Source organism: Hypanus sabinus, chromosome 9 (assembly GCF_030144855.1).
Source record: "Hypanus sabinus isolate sHypSab1 chromosome 9, sHypSab1.hap1, whole genome shotgun sequence".
NCBI lineage: Eukaryota > Metazoa > Chordata > Chondrichthyes > Myliobatiformes > Dasyatidae > Hypanus > Hypanus sabinus.
In genome coordinates this window covers 86,855,184-86,876,635 of record NC_082714.1, presented here as the reverse complement: position 1 = coordinate 86,876,635, position 21,452 = coordinate 86,855,184, and the positions used below count along the sequence as shown (strand labels likewise).

At 54.2% G+C, this 21,452-nt stretch overlaps 1 protein-coding gene across 6 annotated transcripts in view; it reads right to left on the bottom strand.

Moving 5' to 3' along the window:
- The window catches only part of LOC132399562 (GON-4-like protein), a 122,102-nt gene that overhangs the window by 27,126 nt on the left and 73,524 nt on the right, over positions 1-21,452 (bottom strand). For all 6 annotated transcript variants that reach the window (XM_059980057.1, XM_059980059.1, XM_059980061.1 and 3 more), the window contains 5 exons: positions 9,116-9,216; positions 8,072-8,270; positions 5,301-5,387; positions 1,503-1,689; positions 784-928 (listed from right to left, as the gene is read on the bottom strand). In XM_059980057.1, coding sequence (XP_059836040.1) covers positions 784-928; positions 1,503-1,689; positions 5,301-5,387; positions 8,072-8,270; positions 9,116-9,216 — 719 coding nt within the window. The remainder of the gene's footprint in view (positions 1-783; positions 929-1,502; positions 1,690-5,300; positions 5,388-8,071; positions 8,271-9,115; positions 9,217-21,452) is intronic.

Genomic DNA, 21,452 nt, shown 5'->3' with positions numbered 1-21,452 from the left:
AACGTTTTGGGCCTGAAACGTTGACTGTTCATTACTCTCTGTAGATGCTGCCTGGCCTGCTGTGTTCCTTCAGCATCTTGTGTGTGTTCACTTGTTAAATCTTTCCCCCCTCACCTTAAACCTGTGCCCTCTAGTTCTTGATTCTATGGCAATTCAGCCTATCTCTACCCCTGTTGACTTCATACACTTCTAAAAGACACAGGAGCAGAATTAGGCCATTCGGCCCATTGAGTCTGCTCCACCATTCATCATGGCTGATTTATCATCCCTCCCAACCTCATCCTCCTGCCTTCTCCCGTAATCTTTGATGCCCTGACTAATCAAAAACCCATCGACTTCTGCTTTAAATATACTCAATGACTTGACCTCCACAGACATTTGAGGCGATAAATTCCAGTCTCACCACTCCCTAAAGTAATTCCGCCCATCTCTGTTCTAAATGGAAATCCTTCTGTACTGATGTTGCGCCCTCTGGTCCTACTCCCCTACTATAGGAAATGTCTTCTCAGTGCCCATTTCAGCCTTTCAATATTCAATAGGTTTCAATGAGATCTGCCTCTCATTGTTCTATAAGAGCCATCAAAACTCCTCATACATTAACCCTTCTATGCCCGGGATCACCCTCGTGAACCTTCTCTGGACCCTCTCCAATGCCAGCACATCCTTTCTTGAGAATAAAAGCCTAGCAGGGCTGACAACTCCTCGAACCCAAAGCCAGATCAGGCAGCGGAAGACGGCGGGAGAGCAGGAGGACGCAGGGGTGCACGACGTCGTGGAACCTACTTGTCTTCGCCCTTGGTGAAGGAGGCCTTGTCCTTGGGCTGCCTGGGCTGCAGCGCGACGTGAGGCAGTAGCTCTGGGTACATGAAGACGCCGCGGGTGGCCAGGATCCAGGCCAGCTCTCTTGGCAGGTAGCTGGACTCGTCACCTGTGTCCGAGGGAAGGACACAGAGAAGGCTTTAGAGAAATCAGAACGTGGGACTGGGGTGAGGAGGAGGGTGGTGCAGTGGCAGCTGAGGAGGGGAGAGGAGAAGTGAGGGGAATGTGAGAGAGCGGTCAGAGACGGAAGGCAGGGTGGGGGGGACAGAGAGAAGGTGGGTTGGGGGAGGGAAAAGGGGCAGGGAAAGAGGCTGGGGGAGGGAATGGGAGAGGGAGGAGTACAGTGGGGAGGCAGGCAGAGGGAAGGGGAGATGGAGAGTAAGGGAGAATGGGAGGGAAGGGGGCTTGGGGAGAGGGAGAAAGGGAATCAGGAACAGAGGGGGAGGAGGCAGAGAGAACACAAGGGAAAAACAGGGAAGGGTAGAGAAGAGTGGGTGTGTGGGAGGTAGGGAGGGAGGGCTGAGAGGTGAAGGTGAGATGATAGTAACAGAGTAGGCGGCGAGTGACAGGGTGCGGGGAGATGTTTGCATGCCCTCTGACTAGGAGGGTGACAGATATAGAGTGACAGGCCAGGTGCCTCCTCACTGCGAGGGTGAGGTGTGATAGAAGGGGCACCCACTCACACTTCCTGTTGATCTTTGCCTCCTCCTTGGGCGGCGGAGCCTCCACGTGCGGCCGAACGTGTTGCTCGAACTCCTCCACCAGCGACAGCCCCTCCTTCAGATTGCAGGTTGAGAAGGAGGATCGAAAGCCTGCCACCTTGGCCGAGTGAATCTCGCTGGCCTTCTCCGCAAAGCTGGCCAGCTCATTCTGTGGAGGAGTAAAGTGGACAGTGAGTACACTCGCTCACCCTGCCCTCGTCATCTTGTCTCTGTCAGCACTGTAAGAAATAATTTTGATGGGTAAAGGCCCTGCCAACAATGCAGAGCAGCGATTACTGCAATGATTACAGTGCAAAGCGTCAGAGTCAATCCCGTCGTCCCCTGTAAGATGTTTGTACGACCTCCCGTGTAGGCTTTTCTCCGGGAGCTCCGGTTCCCTCCCACAGTCCAAAGGCATTGCAGTTCGTGGGTTAATGGTCATTGCTAGGTTAAATCGGGGGTTGCTGGACAGTGTGGCTTGAAGGACTGCAAGGGCCTCTTCTGAGTAGAATGAAACGTGCAACAGGCCATTCAGCCCGCAGCAAGTTTCTACCGACAGTATTCTGTCTGTTCATCACCCCCAGGTAAGAGAGGCTTGCACTGCCTTTCATTGTTGCTCTCATTTTTTACACTACTTAGTTATTTTAATATACGTGCTTTTATTGTAATTTATAGAATATCTTGTCTTGCACTGGACTGCTGCAACAAAACAACATATTTCACAACGTACATCAGTGACATTAAACCTGATTCTCATTCATGCAAAGTTTCCACTGCCTGACGACAATCGAAGGTTGACAGGGGCTCAACGTCATTAGGAGTTTGAGGAGATTTGGTATGTCACCAAAGACCTGCAGATTTCTACAGACGGAGAGCATTCTGACTGGGTGCATGGCCGGTCTGGTACGGAGGGGTTCCAATGCTCAGGATCAAAAGAGGGTTGTAGACTCGGCCTGCTTCGTCACAGGCACAACCCTCCCAACCATCAAAACATAGAAAACCTACAGCACAATACAAAGCTGTGCCGAGCATATCTCAAAAAGGCAGCGTCTCCAAGAAGGTGACGTCCATCACTGGGGTCCCTCACTACCCAGGACGTTCCCTCTTCTCATTGCTACCATCACGGAGGAGGAACAGGAGCCTGAAAAACCACACACTGTTTTATTCAGAGCTTCTTCCCCTCTGCCAACAGATTTCTGAACAGTGCAAAAGCTCTACCTCACCATTTTGCAACCCACACTACGTGTTGGAGGGATTCAGCAGGTCAGGCAGCATCTATGGAAGTGAATAAACAGTTGACATTTCTGGCCGATACACTTCATCAGGGCTGGAAAGAAGGGGAAGAGCCAGAATGAGAAGGTGGGGGGTGGGGGGGAAAGTCAAAGGTGAAGCCAGGTGAGTTGGGGAGGCGGGGCTAGGTGGTGAAAGGAAGAGAGGTAAAGGGCTGGAGAAGGAGGAATCTTGTTTGAGAGGAGAGTGGATCTTTTCTATCAATCATCTCCCAGCTTCATACTTCATCCCCCTCCTCCCCACCCACCTGGCTTCACCTGTCACCTCTCTCCCCTCTCCTCCATTTCTTATGCTGACTTCATCGCCCTTTCCAATCTTAATGGACAGTCTCAGCCATTTATTCCCCTCCATAGATGCTGCCTGACCTGCTGAGTTCCTCCAGCGCTTTGTGTGTGTTGCTCTGGATTTCCAACATCTGCACAATATCTTATTACGATGAAACTACCTTGCTCTCTCTTTAAACTATTATTTTTACATATTCCTTATTGTAACTCACTGTAATTTCTTATTATTGCACTCTACTGCTGCCACTAAACAACAGATTCCACGACTTAAATCACTGATAGTAAACAATTCTGAACAAAACCTAGTCCTTTCTGCCAACACGATGTCCACATCCCTGCATATCCATACGCCCATCTAACAGCCTCTGAAATGCCTCTTATTGCATCTGACTCCACCACCACCCCTGGCAGTGCAATCCAGGCACCCTTCACTCTATTAACAAAAACTTGCCCCACTTTTCCTTGAATGCATCTCTTCTCACCTTAAATGCATGCACCTTTGGTATCAAACATTTCAACCCTGGGAAAGAGATATTGGCTGTCTACTCCATCTCTGCTTCTTGTAATCTTATAAACTTCCGTCTGGTCTCTCCTTAGTCCCTGCCACTCCAGAGAGGAGAACCCAAGTTTGCCCAGCCTCTCCTCACAGCAGATACACTCCAATCCAGGCAGCATCCTGGTGATTCTCTTCTGCACTCTCTCCAAAGTCTCTACATCCATCCTGTAATGGGGTAGCCAAAACTCAATGCAATTCAATACAGGTGGCCCCCATTTTTCGAATGTTCACTTTACGACAGCTCGCTGTTACCAAAGACCTACATTAGTACCTGTTTTCGCTAACCAGAGGATTTTCACTTTTATGGAAAAAAGACACCCGCTTTATACGTGTGTTACCCCGAGAAAGACTACCATGACTATGAAGCCTTGTGCGGGCAGTTGTGTGCGCATGTGTGTACGTGCCTATTTTTTTTCTCCAAATCGATTTTGGCTCGCTGTCTTCCCGATTTTGATAAGTGAAACTAAACCGTACATACAATATTTCTACTTTATATAGGGTGTAAATTTATCATATCATTCCTGCTTTTACTATATGTTAGTGTTATTTTAGGTTTTGTGTGTTATTTGGTTTGATTTGGTAGGTTATTTTTTGGGTCTGGGAATGCTCAAAAATTTTTCCCATATAAATAAATGGCAATTGCTTCTTCACTTTACGACATTTCGTTTTTCAAATGATTTCATAGGACCGCTCTACCTTCAGATTGCGGGGAAAACCTGTAACTTGAATTGGTTACTTCATTTGCAAATGACTGATAACTGATACCGTCTTAACATTAAGAAATGGAATAATGTTACTTGTCATAAAAATTTCCTATCCATTCAGGTCCCTCAACTGGGAGAACTCCAATGAATCCACTGCTAAGGATTCTTCATCTCACATTTATTTATTTTGTCATTATTATTATTTATTTCTCTTTGTATTTGCAGTTTGTTGTCTTTTGCAGACCTGCGGGACTCCCAAGCTGGTGTGGCCTTTCGCTGATTCGATTACAGTTATTATGCTCAGTATGTCCGTAAGAAAGTCAGTCTCAGGGTTGTATACGGTGACATACATACACTCTGATATATCGGAGGGAATTGTCTGCTGGAGGAACCTAGCAGGTCGAACAGGATTGCCACAGGGTTTTGACATTTCCTCTCTTCCCCCACAGATGCTGCATCTGCAATCGCTGGTACTTCCAAATTGGAAGAAACACTGGGGCTTTCATACGTATCATTGCAAGGAAGTTTTATTATTGAAGTGCTTCCCATCGTTAGGGAGACTGAGGATCTACCCTGGTCCCAACACAGTGATGCAGTCATGAAGGAGGATTAGGAGTTCGAGGAGATTTGGCATGTCACCAAAGACTCCAGACGTACGATGGGGGAGCACTCTTGACTGGCTGCATCACCGGTCTGGTACGGAGGAGCCTCTGAACAGAATTGTGAAAAACACTGCAGTGGGGTGTAAACTCAGCCAGTGTGCCACTATGAAAGGGTTCATATCCCTACCTGAACCCATAACATTCTCCTCTGCGCTCTCTCCACAGCCCACACATTACAGTTTGGTTTGACCCAGCTAGGATTATGAATCAATGGACTATCTGGAATATTCCCAGCGGAAAATTTGTAACATTCCCTGATCAACTGTCGAGGTCCCCACACTCACCAAGAAGAGTTTGGTCATATCCGCCTCTTGTCGGAGGCCCTCGCAGATGCTAGTCAGAAGATGGACCTGGCAGAGAAGCTGGACGTGCTGGGGAAACAGAAGACAAGGCCCTTGTTTAACAGAGGTGACTGTGCCAGGCAGGAAGGTACTGATTTTTGGTTCATTACTGTCTCCTCCAAGAAGACCACAATCTTGTCATGGCTTGCATTCCATGGTGACCTGGAGAGCCATGCTGGCTGGAGTCAGGGTTCAAAAGGTAGAGGTCAGACAAGAGTGGCCCACTGGTCCTACAGGGTCAGGGGTTCAGCTCAGGGCTAACAACCCTGACTGGCAAAACAAAACTGTTATGCAAACAGCATTAAAGAATCCTTCTACATCTGTATTGGACAGTATTCTTGAGTCTCCACCCAGGACTTGCATTGCTGACAGTAGTGAAATCCAGGTGTAAGCTACTGACATGATGAAGGATGCCCTGAATAGTGCCAGTGATGGAGGACCTTCATTGCTGCCCTAAATGCCAGGGATGTAACGGGCAGCGAGTCATTACTGTCACATTTACCGCGGAACAGTGAAAAGGTCTTTGCTTGAATGCCATCGAGCCAGATCATTCCATAGGCGTGGACATCGAGGGAGTACAAAGGGAAACAGGATGCAAAATATAATGTTTCAAGGAAGTACAGTGCAGGTAGACAAATACAAGGGGCACAATGAGATAAAGATGAGCCGTATTTGTCAAGAACATTGAAAGATACAGTGAAATGCGTCATTTGTATCAACAACTAACACAGTTTAAGAATGACTGGGGACAGCCTGACAGTGTTTCCAAGCTTCTGGCACCAGCATAGCATAATTTACTAATCCTTTGGAATGTGAGTGGAAAGCAGAGGCCCACGCAGTCACACGGAGAAGATACAAGTTCCTTGCAGACAGCAGTGGGAATTGAACCCGGGTCACTGGCGTAATGCTACTGCGCCGTCCCCACTAAGCCTTTTAGCGTGTGGGAGGTCTGTTCGAGAGCCTTTAAACAGCAGGATAAAAGCTACCCTTGACCCTGGTGGCATGAGCTTTCAGGCTTTTGTATCTTCTGCCCGATGGGAGCGAGGAGAAGAGAATAGTAGGGGTTGGTGGGATCTTTGATTCTGCTGGCTGCTTCACTGAGGCAGTGAGAAGTGTAGACAGAGTCTGTGGAGGGGAGGCTGGTGTTAGGACAGTGAAATTGCCTGCAGTCTCGGGCAGAACAGTTACCACTGCATCCAGGTGGGATGGTTCCTATGGTACATTTATAACGATTATCGGGGGTCAAAGGGAACGTGCCTTTGCCTCCTGAGGAAGTAGGGGCATTGGTAGCTTTCTAGGCCGTGACATCAATATGGTTGGCCCAAGACAGGTTACTGGTGGTGTCTGGTGAGGGTCATGCTGAATTCCCTCATCTTTCTGAGGAGACTGAGGAAAGCCTTAACCTGGCGGCTCCTGCAGGGTCTGGGACTCACTGTGGAGAAGGACACTCAACAGGAACTCCTGAAATGGAAAAGGATTATGTACCTTTTACATTTATATGTATAAGGAATTTGCTGTGATGTGTTGGTCAGGGCACAACATGCAACAAATATAAAATTACCAGAGGTGAAAGGCAGATATGGAATAAAATGTGCATAAATATTTAAATAACAATGTAATTGGCATTATGAAAAGAGGTTTAAAGTGAAGTGACTAGAACACTGGTACAGGAGAACGAAGGGCCTCGGCCTGAAACGTCAACTGTTTATTCATCTCCACAGATGCTGCCTGACCTGCACTCTGTGTGTGACTCTGGATTTCCAGCACCTGCAGAATCTCATGTTTATGAATATTGCAAGGTCCTGGCAGAAGAGGGGGTTGGGGGACAGTGGGGGCTGAATAGCCCACTCTGAGTCACGTAATGTGTGGCAGTGATGTGCCTGTCTGTGGTCTGATGTGTCTGGGAGGCACACTAACAAAAGATTTTCACTCTGCATGTGACAGTAGCACCACAAATACCAGTTTTTCATTGTACCTATCCTTCAGCGTACTAGTGCATGAGACAATAGAGAGAGCAGGGTTTACAGGCGGGATTCAAAATGTAGAATACGGTGTTACAGAGAAATTTGAGAGAGCGAGAGCGAAATTTGAGAGAGAGAAATTAGAGGGAGAGAAAGAAATTTGAGAGTGAGAGAGAAATTTGAAAGAGAGAAATTGGAGAGAAAGAAATTTGAGAGAGAAATCTGAGTGAGAGAAAGGGGGGAACGGGGTAGAGAAAAGAGAGGGGCTTGTTTTGCTGCTGTCGTTTTGTTGCTAGTTGTGTTCCGTGTTGTTCTGCTGAGCTTCATGGGCTTGTTTCGTTGGTACTGGAACGTGTGCAGACACTGGCAGGCTGCTCCCAGCACATCCTTGGGTTGTGCTGGTGTTGAAACAAATGACACATTTCACTGCATGCTTCAATGTGCACGTGACAAATAAATCTGAGTGAATCTGAATCAGATCCACAGAGAAATTGCAAGGGGCATTCCAAAGTAAACGGACAAATCAGGAGTTCAACTTTACCATACAGCAAGTCCGATCAATACAGTGCATCCCTGAGCTGATGGTACGTGCGTCTGCCCAATGGGAGGAACCTGATTCAGATTCGTATTTCGATGCTGAGTGAGGACAACGAGTCAGTCGGGGTTTATGTCGGGAGGGAGTGTACCAGTTGGGGATGGGTCACTGGGGTGCGAGCTGGGTGCAGATGGGTCTGTTCCCCCTCCCCCAGTTACCTGCTGCATTTGCTGCTGCAGCTGAAGCTTCTGCACTGGGTCCAGACTCAGGGTCTCGGGCTCCTGGCTGCTGCCGGCCGCCCCTTTGGCCTCGGTGGCTGTCGCCTGCCGCTTAGCCTTGCGTTGCCGCAGCTGCTCGATCTGTGCCTTGACCGTACGGTGCTGCTCCGTCAGGATGTTCGCCAGTGGCTCCTCAAACCTGCAGCGGCAACAACAAACCATAGCTGCTGGGCAGTGAGTTTGGGCATTTGCCCCAAGCCACAGGTCCCAGAGAATACTATAGGGGGGAGGGGTGACATACTCAGGGGTGGGTGTACAGTGAGGAGGACACACAGAGGAGGGGTGACGTACAGAGGGGTGGGTGTACGGGGGGGGGGGGGGGTTGTGGTGTACAGAGGGGGAGTCACAGAAGGTTAACCAGACAAATCCACATTCCGACTGAACAAGTCAAACACAGATCTCGACTCCGGTTGTTTCCAGTGTCACTCGTGGCATCAGCGCGCTCCGCAACCATCGGCCTGAGAATGGGTGGAGAAACCACAGGTGACACGAGCTATTTCTCTGCCTCCTCACCCAAACAGCAGCGGCTGGGGCTGTGACCGTGCTGTCCCATAGTAAAGGAGGTGACGCTCACCAAAATCAGTACCCCTCCTCCTCTCAGGGAATGGCCTTCGCAGCAGAGGCGAGAAGCGGAGAGTGGGGTCAGTTGGGAGGGGGGAACAGAGGGCGGGGTGAGTTTGCTGGCCAGAGAGTCGGGGTGGGACGAAGGGGACATGAGGCGAGGCAGGGAAGGAGAGGGCGCGAGGCCAGGAAGGGGGGAACGCCAGGCAAGGCGGGGAAGGGGGGGATGCGAGGCAAGGCCAGGAGGGGGCAGGAAACAGAATAAGAAACAGGTTTGTTCATTTGTTCGTTAGACATAACAACTCCTACTGCTCAGACCGGATATATAGTCCCGTGAAACACATACATGAACAACTGCAAGCCGCACTGTGCCCCGTGTGGATCGGGCGTGGTGCCTCTGAAGATTTGGGAGCTCGGGCTTACCGCAGTGCCTGGGGTGTATTGAAGGTACTGAGAACCTGCTCCTTTATGTCGTCTTCTGGTACCTCCTCCTCCACGTCTGGCACTCCCATCTCGTCCTGAAACTATCGAGCAGGAGAGAATAGTCAAGGACACAGCTCAACATTGAGGCAGAGTCAGACCAGCGCAGAACCATGCCCCTCCAACCCACACAGATTTCTACCTCACACTGTCCAGTTTTACCACGTTTGGCTCACTTCCCTCCAAACCTTTCCCATCCACGTTCTTATCCAAACACATTTTAAATGTCAGTTGTACCTGCCTCAACCACCTCCTCTATACAGATCACCCTCTATGTGAAAAGATTGTAAATCTATTCCCCCACACCACAAATATGTGCCCTCCAGTTCTGGACTCCCCAAACCTGGTAAAAGACTGGGCACCCATCCCTCCATCCTCCACAACCAGAACTTCCCGGTGTGCAAACGTTTTAATTCAGATTCCCATTCCAGTTCTGAAATGTTGATCAATGGCTTCTTCTTGTCCCAAGATGAGGCCACCCTCAGGGTGGAGCAGCAACACCTTATATTCCACCTGGGTAGCCTCCAACCTGAAGGCATGAACATCGATTTGTCATTCTGATACAAAAAAAAACCCTTCCCCTATTCACCACTCTCACCTTTTAACTCTTCTCCTCACCTGCCTATCACCTCCCCTGGGTCTCCTCCTCCTTCCCTTTCTCCTATCGTCCTCTCCTATCAGACTCCTTCCTCTCCAGCCCTTTACCTTTCTCACCCACCTGGCTTCCCCTATCACCTTCTTGCAAGCTTCCTTCCCCTCCCCACACCCTTTTCTTTTATGCTGGCATCTTCGCCCTTCCTTCTCAGTCTGAAGAAGCGTCTCCGCCCAAAACATTGACTGATTATTCATTTCCATAGATGCTGCCTGGCTGGCTCCGTCTGCCCTCGTCTCCCCTTGCGTCTGTCTGTCTGTCTGGGTACCCATACCCTGGGATAAAGATGGCCAAAGCTAGCAATCGGGTTTAGGCAAGAGGAGAGAGATTTAATAGGAACCTAAGGGACAACGGTTTCACCGAGAGGGTGATCAGTTTGTGGAATGAAGTGGTTGAGGCAGGACCATTAACGTTTACAACATTTGGACAAGGTCACGGATAGGAAAGGTTTAGAGGTATATAGGGACCAAATACAAGCAAATGGGACTAGCTTTGATGGACACCCTGGCTGGCACAGTTCAGCTGGGCCGAAAGGCCTGTTTCCATGCTGCGTCTCTAGGAGGATATTCCAGCTCACTTCCCTGGTCCATTCAAACAGGTACAGGTACACAAAAAGGAAATAGGGGAATGTGGGCCAAATGCAGGCAAATGAGACTCGCTTGGTTAGCATCGACTAATCACACACCACTCATTACTCAAATTCATTCAGAGTACTGGGAAGGCTTCATTGCATTGAACAAGAAAAGGTAGGAACCTTAGGAGCATTAATGATCAGATTCAAGATTATTTAATATCATTTCCAGTACACAAGTGCAGAAGAGAATGAAGAGATTGTTACTCTTGCAGCACAAAAGAACTCAATTGGATAACTCACTCGAACACAATAAATGAAAAATGCATCTATACATTGATTGTATATCCACAGAAATATCTGTACATATGGGAACTCTGACAGGAAATGATAAAGTAGTGGTGGTGGGGGTGTGGAGGGGAGTGTTAGTGGGTGGCGTGGGTTAAGTAACTGTTTATAAATCAGGTGGTCCTGGTGTGGATGCTACGTAGCCTCCTCCCTGATATGAGTGGGTCAAACAGTACGCATGCAGGGTGAATGGGGTCCTTCATGTTACTGGTCCTTTTCCGACACTTTCCAGCAGATGTTGCAGCTGTATAGAACTTTGGTTCAGCCACATTTGGTGTCGGTTCCGCTTACCCCATTACAGAAAGGATGAGGCAACTTCAGAGAGGGTACAGAAAAGGTTCATCGCAATTAGAGGGAAAGGTTGAATAGGTTATACTTTATAATTGACTTTGTCACCAAACAATTGATACTAGAGTGTACACTCATCACAATGAGGACTTTATTCCCTGGAGCCGCAGGTGAGGTATTCAAAATTGAGAGGGGTACAGATTGGGTAAACATAAGCAGGTTTTTTCACCTGACACTGGGTAAATGTAGAGGTCAAAGATTAAGGATGATAGGTGAAATATTTAAGGGGAATCTGATTTAAGGGAAAATTTGGTTAGACACCATATGCGTGTGGAGGGGGGTTGTCCAAGTACGGGTAGATGGAACCAGGGAGAAAGCCAAGTTGGCACAGACTAGATGGGCTGAAGGGCTTTCTGAGCTCTAGTGCTCTGCGACTGCCAGTGAGAAATCAACGAGAAGATCACTGGGGTCTCCCCCACCTCTCCTATTCACAACATTTACCGAGAGTGTTGCAGACAAAAGGTCAGAGCTTTGTTAAACATCCCTACAGCCCATTCCACCATCTCCTTGACCCACTGCCGTCAGGAAGCAGGTACAGGAGCATCAGGACAGGATAATCCCTCAGTCTGTGAGACTAATGAATACCCTGCACCCCCCCCAAGCTCTCATCACTAGAACAGTGAGCTAGTAACTGTTTATGTGTTTTCATTTTATTAACATACTGTATTTGTGGTAATATTTTGGTTTTTGTGCTGTGTGTGATACATGTTTTGTGAATGAACCATGGTCCAGAGCAATGTTTGGTTGTATATATGTTCAGTCAGATGACAATAAACTTGACACTGGCTCTATGTCCAGTGTGATGAAGGCAAGCGTCCCCTGCTCTCGGGGAGCTAGGCGATTAGACGCTCCAGTCTCCATGTTCATTAACACTGCTTGGGTGCAATGACCAGACATGGTGTAAGAATAAAATAAAACCAGACAAGGGGGACAGTACAGTGGAGCCGCTGCCTCTGCCCACAGCTGGAAGGTGGATCACACTCTGTGCTGTCAAGTCATCGATCTAACCAGCGGCCCCAGTGTCAGGGAAAGACAATAGTGGATAACGCCGGGAGGTGAGACAGCAGGACAGTGGATAACGCCGGGGGGTGAGACAGCAGGACAGTGGATAACGCTGGGGGGGTGAGACGGCAGGACAGTGGATAACGCCGGGGGGGTGAGACGGCAGGACAGTGGATAACGCCGGGAGGTGAGACGGCAGGACAGTGAATAACGCCGGGAGGTGAGACAGCAGGACAGTGGATAACGCCGGGAGGTGAGACGGCAGGACAGTGGATAACGCCGGGAGGTGAGACAGCAGGACAGTGGATAACACCGGGGGGTGAGACAGCAGGACAGTGAATAACGCCGGGAGGTGAGACGGCAGGACAGTGAATAACACCGGGGGGTGAGACGGCAGGACAGTGGATAACGCCGGGAGGTGAGACGGCAGGACAGTGGATAACGCCGGGGGGTGAGACAGCAGGACAGTGGATAACGCCGGGGGGTGAGACGGCAGGACAGTGGATAACACCGGGAGGTGAGACGGCAGGACAGTGGATAACGCCGGGGGGTGAGACAGCAGGACAGTGGATAACGCCGGGAGGTGAGACAGCAGGACAGTGGATAACGCCGGGAGGTGAGACGGCAGGACAGTGGATAACGCCGGGGGTGTGAGACAGCAGGACAGTGGATAACGCCGGGAGGTGAGACAGCAGGACAGTGGATAACGCCGGGGGGGTGAGACAGCAGGACAGTGGATAACGCCAGGAGGTGAGACAGCAGGACAGTGGATAACGCCGGGGGGTGAGACAGCAGGACAGTGGATAACGCCGGGAGGTGAGACAGCAGGACAGTGGATAACGCCGGGAGGTGAGACAGCAGGACAGTGGATAACACCGGGGGGTGAGACAGCAGGACAGTGGATAACGCCGGGGGGTGAGACAGCAGGACAGTGGATAACGCCGGGGGGTGAGACGGCAGGACAGTGGATAACACCGGGGGGGGTGAGACAGCAGGACAGTGGATAACGCCGGGGGGTGAGACGGCAGGACAGTGGATAACGCCGGGGGGTGAGACAGCAGGACAGTGGATAACACCGGGAGGTGAGACAGCAGGACAGTGGATAACGCCGGGGAGGTGAGACAGCAGGACAGTGGATAACGCCGGGAGGTGAGACAGCAGGACAGTGGATAACGCCGGGGGGTGAGACAGCAGGACAGTGGATAACACCGGGGGGGGTGAGACAGCAGGACAGTGGATAACGCCGGGAGGCGAGACAGGAGGACAGTGGATAACACCGGGAGGTGAGACAGCAGGACAGTGGATAACGCCGGGAGGTGAGACGGCAGGACAGTGAATAACGCCGGGAGGTGAGACAGCAGGACAGTGGATAACGCCGGGGGGTGAGACGGCAGGACAGTGGATAACACCGGGGGGTGAGACGGCAGGACAGTGGATAACGCCGGGAGGTGAGACGGCAGGACAGTGGATAACGCCGGGGGGGTGAGACAGCAGGACAGTGGATAACTCCGGGAGGTGAGACAGCAGGACAGTGGATAACGCCGGGGGGTGAGACAGCAGGACAGTGGATAACGCCGGGGGGTGAGACAGCAGGACAGTGGATAACGCCGGGAGGTGAAACAGCAGGACAGTGGATAACACCGGGGGGTGAGACGGCAGGACAGTGGATAACACCGGGGGGGGTGAGACAGCAGGACAGTGGATAACGCCGGGGGGTGAGACGGCAGGACAGTGGATAACGCCGGGGGGTGAGACAGCAGGACAGTGGATAACACCGGGAGGTGAGACAGCAGGACAGTGGATAACGCCGGGGAGGTGAGACAGCAGGACAGTGGATAACGCCGGGAGGTGAGACGGCAGGACAGTGGATAACGCCGGGGGGGGTGAGACAGCAGGACAGTGGATAACACCGGGAGGTGAGACAGCAGGACAGTGGATAACGCCGGGGGGTGAGACAGCAGGACAGTGGATAACGCCGGGAGGTGAGACAGCAGGACAGTGGATAACGCCGGGAGGTGAGACAGTAGGACAGTGGATAACACCGGGAGGTGAGACAGCAGGACAGTGAATAACACCGGGAGGTGAGACGGTAGGACAGTGGATAACGCCGGGAGGTGAGACAGCAGGACAGTGGATAACGCCGGGGGGTGAGACAGCAGGACAGTGGATAACGCCGGGGGGTGAGACGGCAGGACAGTGGATAACGCCGGGAGGTAAACCAGCAGGACAGTGGATAACGCCGGGGGGTGAGACAGCAGGACAGTGGATAACGCCGGGGGGTGAGACAGCAGGACAGTGGATAACGCCGGGGGGTGAGACAGCAGGACAGTGGATAACACCGGGAGGTGAGACAGCAGGACAGTGGATAACGCCGGGAGGTGAGACGGCAGGACAGTGGATAACACCGGGAGGTGAGACGGCAGGACAGTGGATAACGCCGGGAGGTAAACCAGCAGGACAGTGGATAACGCCGGGAGGTGAGACAGCAGGACAGTGGATAACGCCGGGGGGTAAAACAGCAGGACAGTGGATAACGCCGGGAGGTGAGACAGCAGGACAGTGGATAACACCGGGAGGTGAGACAGCAGGACAGTGGATAACACCGGGAGGTAAAACAGCAGGACAGTGGATAACGCCGGGGGGTGAGACAGCAGGACAGTGGATAACGCCGGGGGGTGAGACGGCAGGACAGTGGATAACGCCGGGAGGTGAGACAGCAGGACAGTGGATAACGCCGGGGGGTGAGACAGCAGGACAGTGGATAACGCCGGGAGGTAAAACAGCAGGACAGTGGATAACGCCGGGGGGTGAGAAAGCAGGACAGTGGATAACGCCGGGGGGTGAAACAGCAGGACAGTGAATAACGCCGGGAGGTGAGACAGCAGGACAGTGGATAACGCCGGGAGGTGAGACGGCAGGACAGTGAATAACGCCGGGGGGTGAGACAGTAGGACAGTGGATAACACCGGGAGGTGAGACAGCAGGACAGTGGATAACGCCGGGAGGTGAGACAGTAGGACAGTGGATAACACCGGGAGGTAAACCAGCAGGACAGTGGATAACGCCGGGAGGTAAAACAGCAGGACAGTGGATAACACCGGGGGGTGAGACGGCAGGACAGTGGATAACGCCGGGGGGTGAGACAGCAGGACAGTGGATAACGCCGGGGGGTAAAACAGCAGGACAGTGGATAACACCGGGGGGTGAGACGGCAGGACAGTGGATAACACCGGGGGGGGTGAGACGGCAGGACAGTGGATAACACCGGGGGGGGTGAGACGGCAGGACAGTGAATAACGCCGGGGGGTGAGACGGCAGGACAGTGGATAACGCCGGGGGGTGAGACGGCAGGACAGTGGATAACGCCGGGGGGTGAGACGGCAGGACAGTGGATAACGCCGGGGGGTGAGACGGCAGGACAGTGGATAACACCGGGGGGTGAGACAGCAGGACAGTGGATAACGCCGGGGGGTGAGACAGCAGGACAGTGGATAACGCCGGGAGGTAAAACAGCAGGACAGTGGATAACGCCGGGGGGTGAGACGGCAGGACAGTGGATAACGCCGGGAGGTGAGACAGCAGGACAGTGGATAACGCCGGGAGGTGAGACAGCAGGACAGTGGATAACGCCGGGGGGTGAGACGGCAGGACAGTGGATAACGCCGGGAGGTGAGACAGCAGGACAGTGGATAACACCGGGGGGTGAGACAGCAGGACAGTGGATAACGCCGGGGGGTGAGACAGCAGGACAGTGGATAACGCCGGGAGGTAAACCAGCAGGACAGTGGATAACGCCGGGAGGTAAAACAGCAGGACAGTGGATAACGCCGGGGGGTGAGACAGCAGGACAGTGGATAACGCCGGGGGGTGAGACAGCAGGACAGTGGATAACGCCGGGGGGTGAGACAGCAGGACAGTGGATAACGCCGGGAGGTGAGACGGCAGGACAGTGGATAACACCGGGGGGGGTGAGACAGCAGGACAGTGGATAACACCGGGGGGTGAGACGGCAGGACAGTGGATAACGCCGGGGGGTGAGACAGCAGGACAGTGGATAACGCCGGGAGGTAAAACAGCAGGACAGTGGATAACACCGGGGGGTGAGACGGCAGGACAGTGGATAACGCCGGGGGGTGAGACAGCAGGACAGTGGATAACGCCGGGAGGTAAAACAGCAGGACAGTGGATAACACCGGGGGGTGAGACGGCAGGACAGTGGATAACGCCGGGGGGTGAGACAGCAGGACAGTGGATAACGCCGGGGGGTAAAACAGCAGGACAGTGGATAACACCGGGGGGTGAGACGGCAGGACAGTGGATAACACCGGGGGGGGTGAGACGGCAGGACAGTGGATAACACCGGGGGGGGTGAGACGGCAGGACAGTGAATAACGCCGGGGGGTGAGACGGCAGGACAGTGGATAACGCCGGGGGGTGAGACGGCAGGACAGTGGATAACGCCGGGGGGTGAGACGGCAGGACAGTGGATAACGCCGGGGGGTGAGACGGCAGGACAGTGGATAACGCCGGGGGGTGAGACGGCAGGACAGTGGATAACGCCGGGGGGTGAGACGGCAGGACAGTGGATAACGCCGGGGGGTGAGACGGCAGGACAGTGGATAACACCGGGGGGTGAGACGGCAGGACAGTGGATAACACCGGGGAGGTGAGACAGCAGGACAGTGGATAACGCCGGGAGGTGAGACGGCAGGACAGTGGATAACGCCGGGGGGTGAGACGGCAGGACAGTGGATAACACCGGGAGGTAAAACAGCAGGACAGTGGATAACGCCGGGAGGTGAGACAGCAGGACAGTGGATAACACCGGGAGGTGAGACAGCAGGACAGTGGATAACGCCGGGAGGTGAGACAGCAGGACAGTGGATAACACCGGGAGGTGAGACAGCAGGACAGTGGATAACACCGGGGGGTGAGACGGCAGGACAGTGGATAACGCCGGGAGGTGAGACAGCAGGACAGTGGATAACACCGGGGGGTGAGACGGCAGGACAGTGGATAACACCGGGAGGTAAAACAGCAGGACAGTGAATAACGCCGGGAGGTGAGACGGCAGGACAGTGGATAACGCCGGGGGGTGAGACAGCAGGACAGTGGATAACGCCGGGAGGTGAGACAGCAGGACAGTGGATAACGCCGGGGGGTGAGACGGCAGGACAGTGGATAACGCCGGGAGGTGAGACAGCAGGACAGTGGATAACACCGGGAGGTGAGACAGCAGGACAGTGGATAACGCCGGGAGGTGAGACGGCAGGACAGTGGATAACGCTGGGGGGTAAAACAGCAGGACAGTGGATAACGCCGGGGGGTGAGACGGCAGGACAGTGGATAACACCGGGAGGTAAAACAGCAGGACAGTGGATAAGGCCGGGAGGTGAGACAGCAGGACAGTGGATAACACCGGGAGGTGAGACAGCAGGACAGTGGACAACGCCGGGAGGTGCGACAGCAGGACAGTGGATAACGCCGGGAGGTAAAACAGCAGGACAGTGGATAACACCGGGAGGTAAAACAGCAGGACAGTGGATAACGCCGGGGGGTGAGACGGCAGGACAGTGGATAACGCCGGGAGGTAAAACAGCAGGACAGTGGATAACACCGGGGGGTGAGACGGCAGGACAGTGGATAACACCGGGGGGTGAGACAGCAGGACAGTGGATAACGCCGGGAGGTGAGACAGCAGGACAGTGGATAACACCGGGGGGTGAGACAGCAGGACAGTGGATAACGCCGGGGGGTGAGACAGCAGGACAGTGGATAACGCCGGGAGGTGAGACAGCAGGACAGTGGATAACGCCGGGGGGTGAGACAGCAGGACAGTGGATAACGCGGGGGGTGAGACAGCAGGACAGTGGATAACGCCGGGGGGTGAGACAGCAGGACAGTGGATAACGCCGGGGGGTGAGACAGCAGGACAGTGGATAACGCCGGGGGGTGAGACAGCAGGACAGTGGATAACGCCGGGAGGTGAGACGGCAGGACAGTGGATAACGCCGGGGGGTGAGACGGCAGGACAGTGGATAACACCGGGAGGTAAAACAGCAGGACAGTGGATAACGCCGGGAGGTGAGACAGCAGGACAGTGGATAACACCAGGAGGTGAGACAGCAGGACAGTGGATAACGCCGGGAGGTGAGACAGCAGGACAGTGGATAACGCCGGGAGGTGAGACAGCAGGACAGTGGATAACGCCGGGAGGTGAGACAGCAGGACAGTGGATAACGCCGGGGGGTGAGACAGCAGGACAGTGGATAACACCGGGGGGTGAGACGGCAGGACAGTGGATAACACCGGGAGGTAAAACAGCAGGACAGTGGATAACGCCGGGGGGTGAGACAGCAGGACAGTGGATAACGCCGGGGGGTGAGACAGCAGGACAGTGAATAACGCCGGGAGGTGAGACGGCAGGACAGTGGATAACACCGGGAGGTGAGACAGCAGGACAGTGGATAACGCCGGGAGGTGAGACAGCAGGACAGTGGATAACGCCGGGAGGTGAGACAGCAGGACAGTGGATAACACCGGGGGGTGAGACGGCAGGACAGTGGATAACGCCGGGGGGGTGAGACAGCAGGACAGTGGATAACGCCGGGGGGTGAGACAGCAGGACAGTGGATAACACCGGGGGGTGAGACGGCAGGACAGTGGATAACACCGGGAGGTAAAACAGCAGGACAGTGAATAACGCCGGGAGGTGAGACGGCAGGACAGTGGATAACGCCGGGGGGTGAGACAGCAGGACAGTGGATAACACCGGGGGGTGAGACGGCAGGACAGTGGATAACACCGGGAGGTAAAACAGGAGGACAGTGAATAACGCCGGGAGGTGAGACGGCAGGACAGTGAATAACGCCGGGAGGTGAGACGGCAGGACAGTGGATAACGCCGGGGGGTGAGACAGTAGGACAGTGGATAACGCCGGGAGGTGAGACAGCAGGACAGTGGATAACGACGGGGGGTGAGACGGCAGGACAGTGGATAACGCCGGGAGGTGAGACAGCAGGACAGTGGATAACGCCGGGAGGTGAGACGGCAGGACAGTGGATAACGCTGGGGGGTAAAACAGCAGGACAGTGGATAACGCCGGGGGGTGAGACGGCAGGACAGTGGATAACACCGGGAGGTAAAACAGCAGGACAGTGGATAACGCCGGGAGGTGAGACGGCAGGACAGTGGATAACGCTGGGGGGTAAAACAGCAGGACAGTGGATAACGCCGGGGGGTGAGACGGCAGGACAGTGGATAACACCGGGAGGTAAAACAGCAGGACAGTGGATAACACCGGGAGGTGAGACGGCAGGACAGTGGATAACGCCGGGAGGTGAGACAGCAGGACAGTGGATAACGCCGGGGGGTGAGACGGCAGGACAGTGGATAACACCGGGGGGTGAGACAGCAGGACAGTGGATAACGCCGGGGGGTGAGACAGCAGGACAGTGGATAATGCCGGGAGGTAAAACAGCAGGACAGTGGATAACACCGGGAGGTAAAACAGCAGGACAGTGGATAACGCCGGGGGGTGAGACGGCAGGACAGTGGATAACGCCGGGAGGTAAAACAGCAGGACAGTGGATAACACCGGGAGGTGAGACAGCAGGACAGTGGATAACACCGGGGGGTGAGACGGCAGGACAGTGGATAACGCCGGGAGGTAAAACAGCAGGACAGTGGATAACGCCGGGGGGTGAGACGGCAGGACAGTGGATAACGCCGGGAGGTGAGACAGCAGGACAGTGGATAACGCCGGGAGGTGAGACAGCAGGACAGTGGATAACGCCGGGGGGTGAGACGGCAGGACAGTGGATAACGCCGGGAGGTGAGACAGCAGGACAGTGGATAACGCCGGGGGGTGAGACGGCAGGACAGTGGATAACGCCGGGAGGTAAACCAGCAGGACAGTGGATAACGCCGGGAGGTAAAACAGCAGGACAGTGGATAACGCCGGGGGGTGAGACAGCAGGACAGTGGATAACGCCGGGGGGTGAGACAGCAGGACAGTGGATAACGCCGGGGGGTGAGACAGCAGGACAGTGGATAACGCCGGGAGGTGAGACGGCAGGACAGTGGATAACACCGGGGGGGGTGAGACAGCAGGACAGTGGATAACACCGGGGGGTGAGACGGCAGGACAGTGGATAACGCCGGGGGGTGAGACAGCAGGACAGTGGATAACGCCGGGAGGTAAAACAGCAGGACAGTGGATAACACCGGGGGGTGAGACGGCAGGACAGTGGATAACGCCGGGGGGTGAGACAGCAGGACAGTGGATAACGCCGGGAGGTAAAACAGCAGGACAGTGGATAACACCGGGGGGTGAGACGGCAGGACAGTGGATAACGCCGGGGGGTGAGACAGCAGGACAGTGGATAACGCCGGGGGGTAAAACAGCAGGACAGTGGATAACACCGGGGGGTGAGACGGCAGGACAGTGGATAACACCGGGGGGGGTGAGACGGCAGGACAGTGGATAACGCCGGGGGGTGAGACGGCAGGACAGTGGATAACGCCGGGGGGTGAGACGGCAGGACAGTGGATAACGCCGGGGGGTGAGACGGCAGGACAGTGGATAACGCCGGGGGGTGAGACGGCAGGACAGTGGATAACGCCGGGGGGTGAGACGGCAGGACAGTGGATAACGCCGGGGGGTGAGACGGCAGGACAGTGGATAACGCCGGGGGGTGAGACGGCAGGACAGTGGATAACACCGGGGGGTGAGACGGCAGGACAGTGGATAACACCGGGGAGGTGAGACAGCAGGACAGTGGATAACGCCGGGAGGTGAGACGGCAGGACAGTGGATAACGCCGGGGGGTGAGACGGCAGGACAGTGGATAACACCGGGAGGTAAAACAGCAGGACAGTGGATAACGCCGGGAGGTGAGACAGCAGGACAGTGGATAACACCGGGAGGTGAGACAGCAGGACAGTGGATAACGCCGGGAGGTGAGACAGCAGGACAGTGGATAACACCGGGAGGTGAGACAGCAGGACAGTGGATAACACCGGGGGGTGAGACGGCAGGACAGTGGATAACGCCGGGAGGTGAGACAGCAGGACAGTGGATAACACCGGGGGGTGAGACGGCAGGACAGTGGATAACACCGGGAGGTAAAACAGCAGGACAGTGAATAACGCCGGGAGGTGAGACGGCAGGACAGTGGATAACGCCGGGGGGTGAGACAGCAGGACAGTGGATAACGCCGGGAGGTGAGACAGCAGGACAGTGGATAACGCCGGGGGGTGAGACGGCAGGACAGTGGATAACGCCGGGAGGTGAGACAGCAGGACAGTGGATAACACCGGGAGGTGAGACAGCAGGACAGTGGATAACGCCGGGAGGT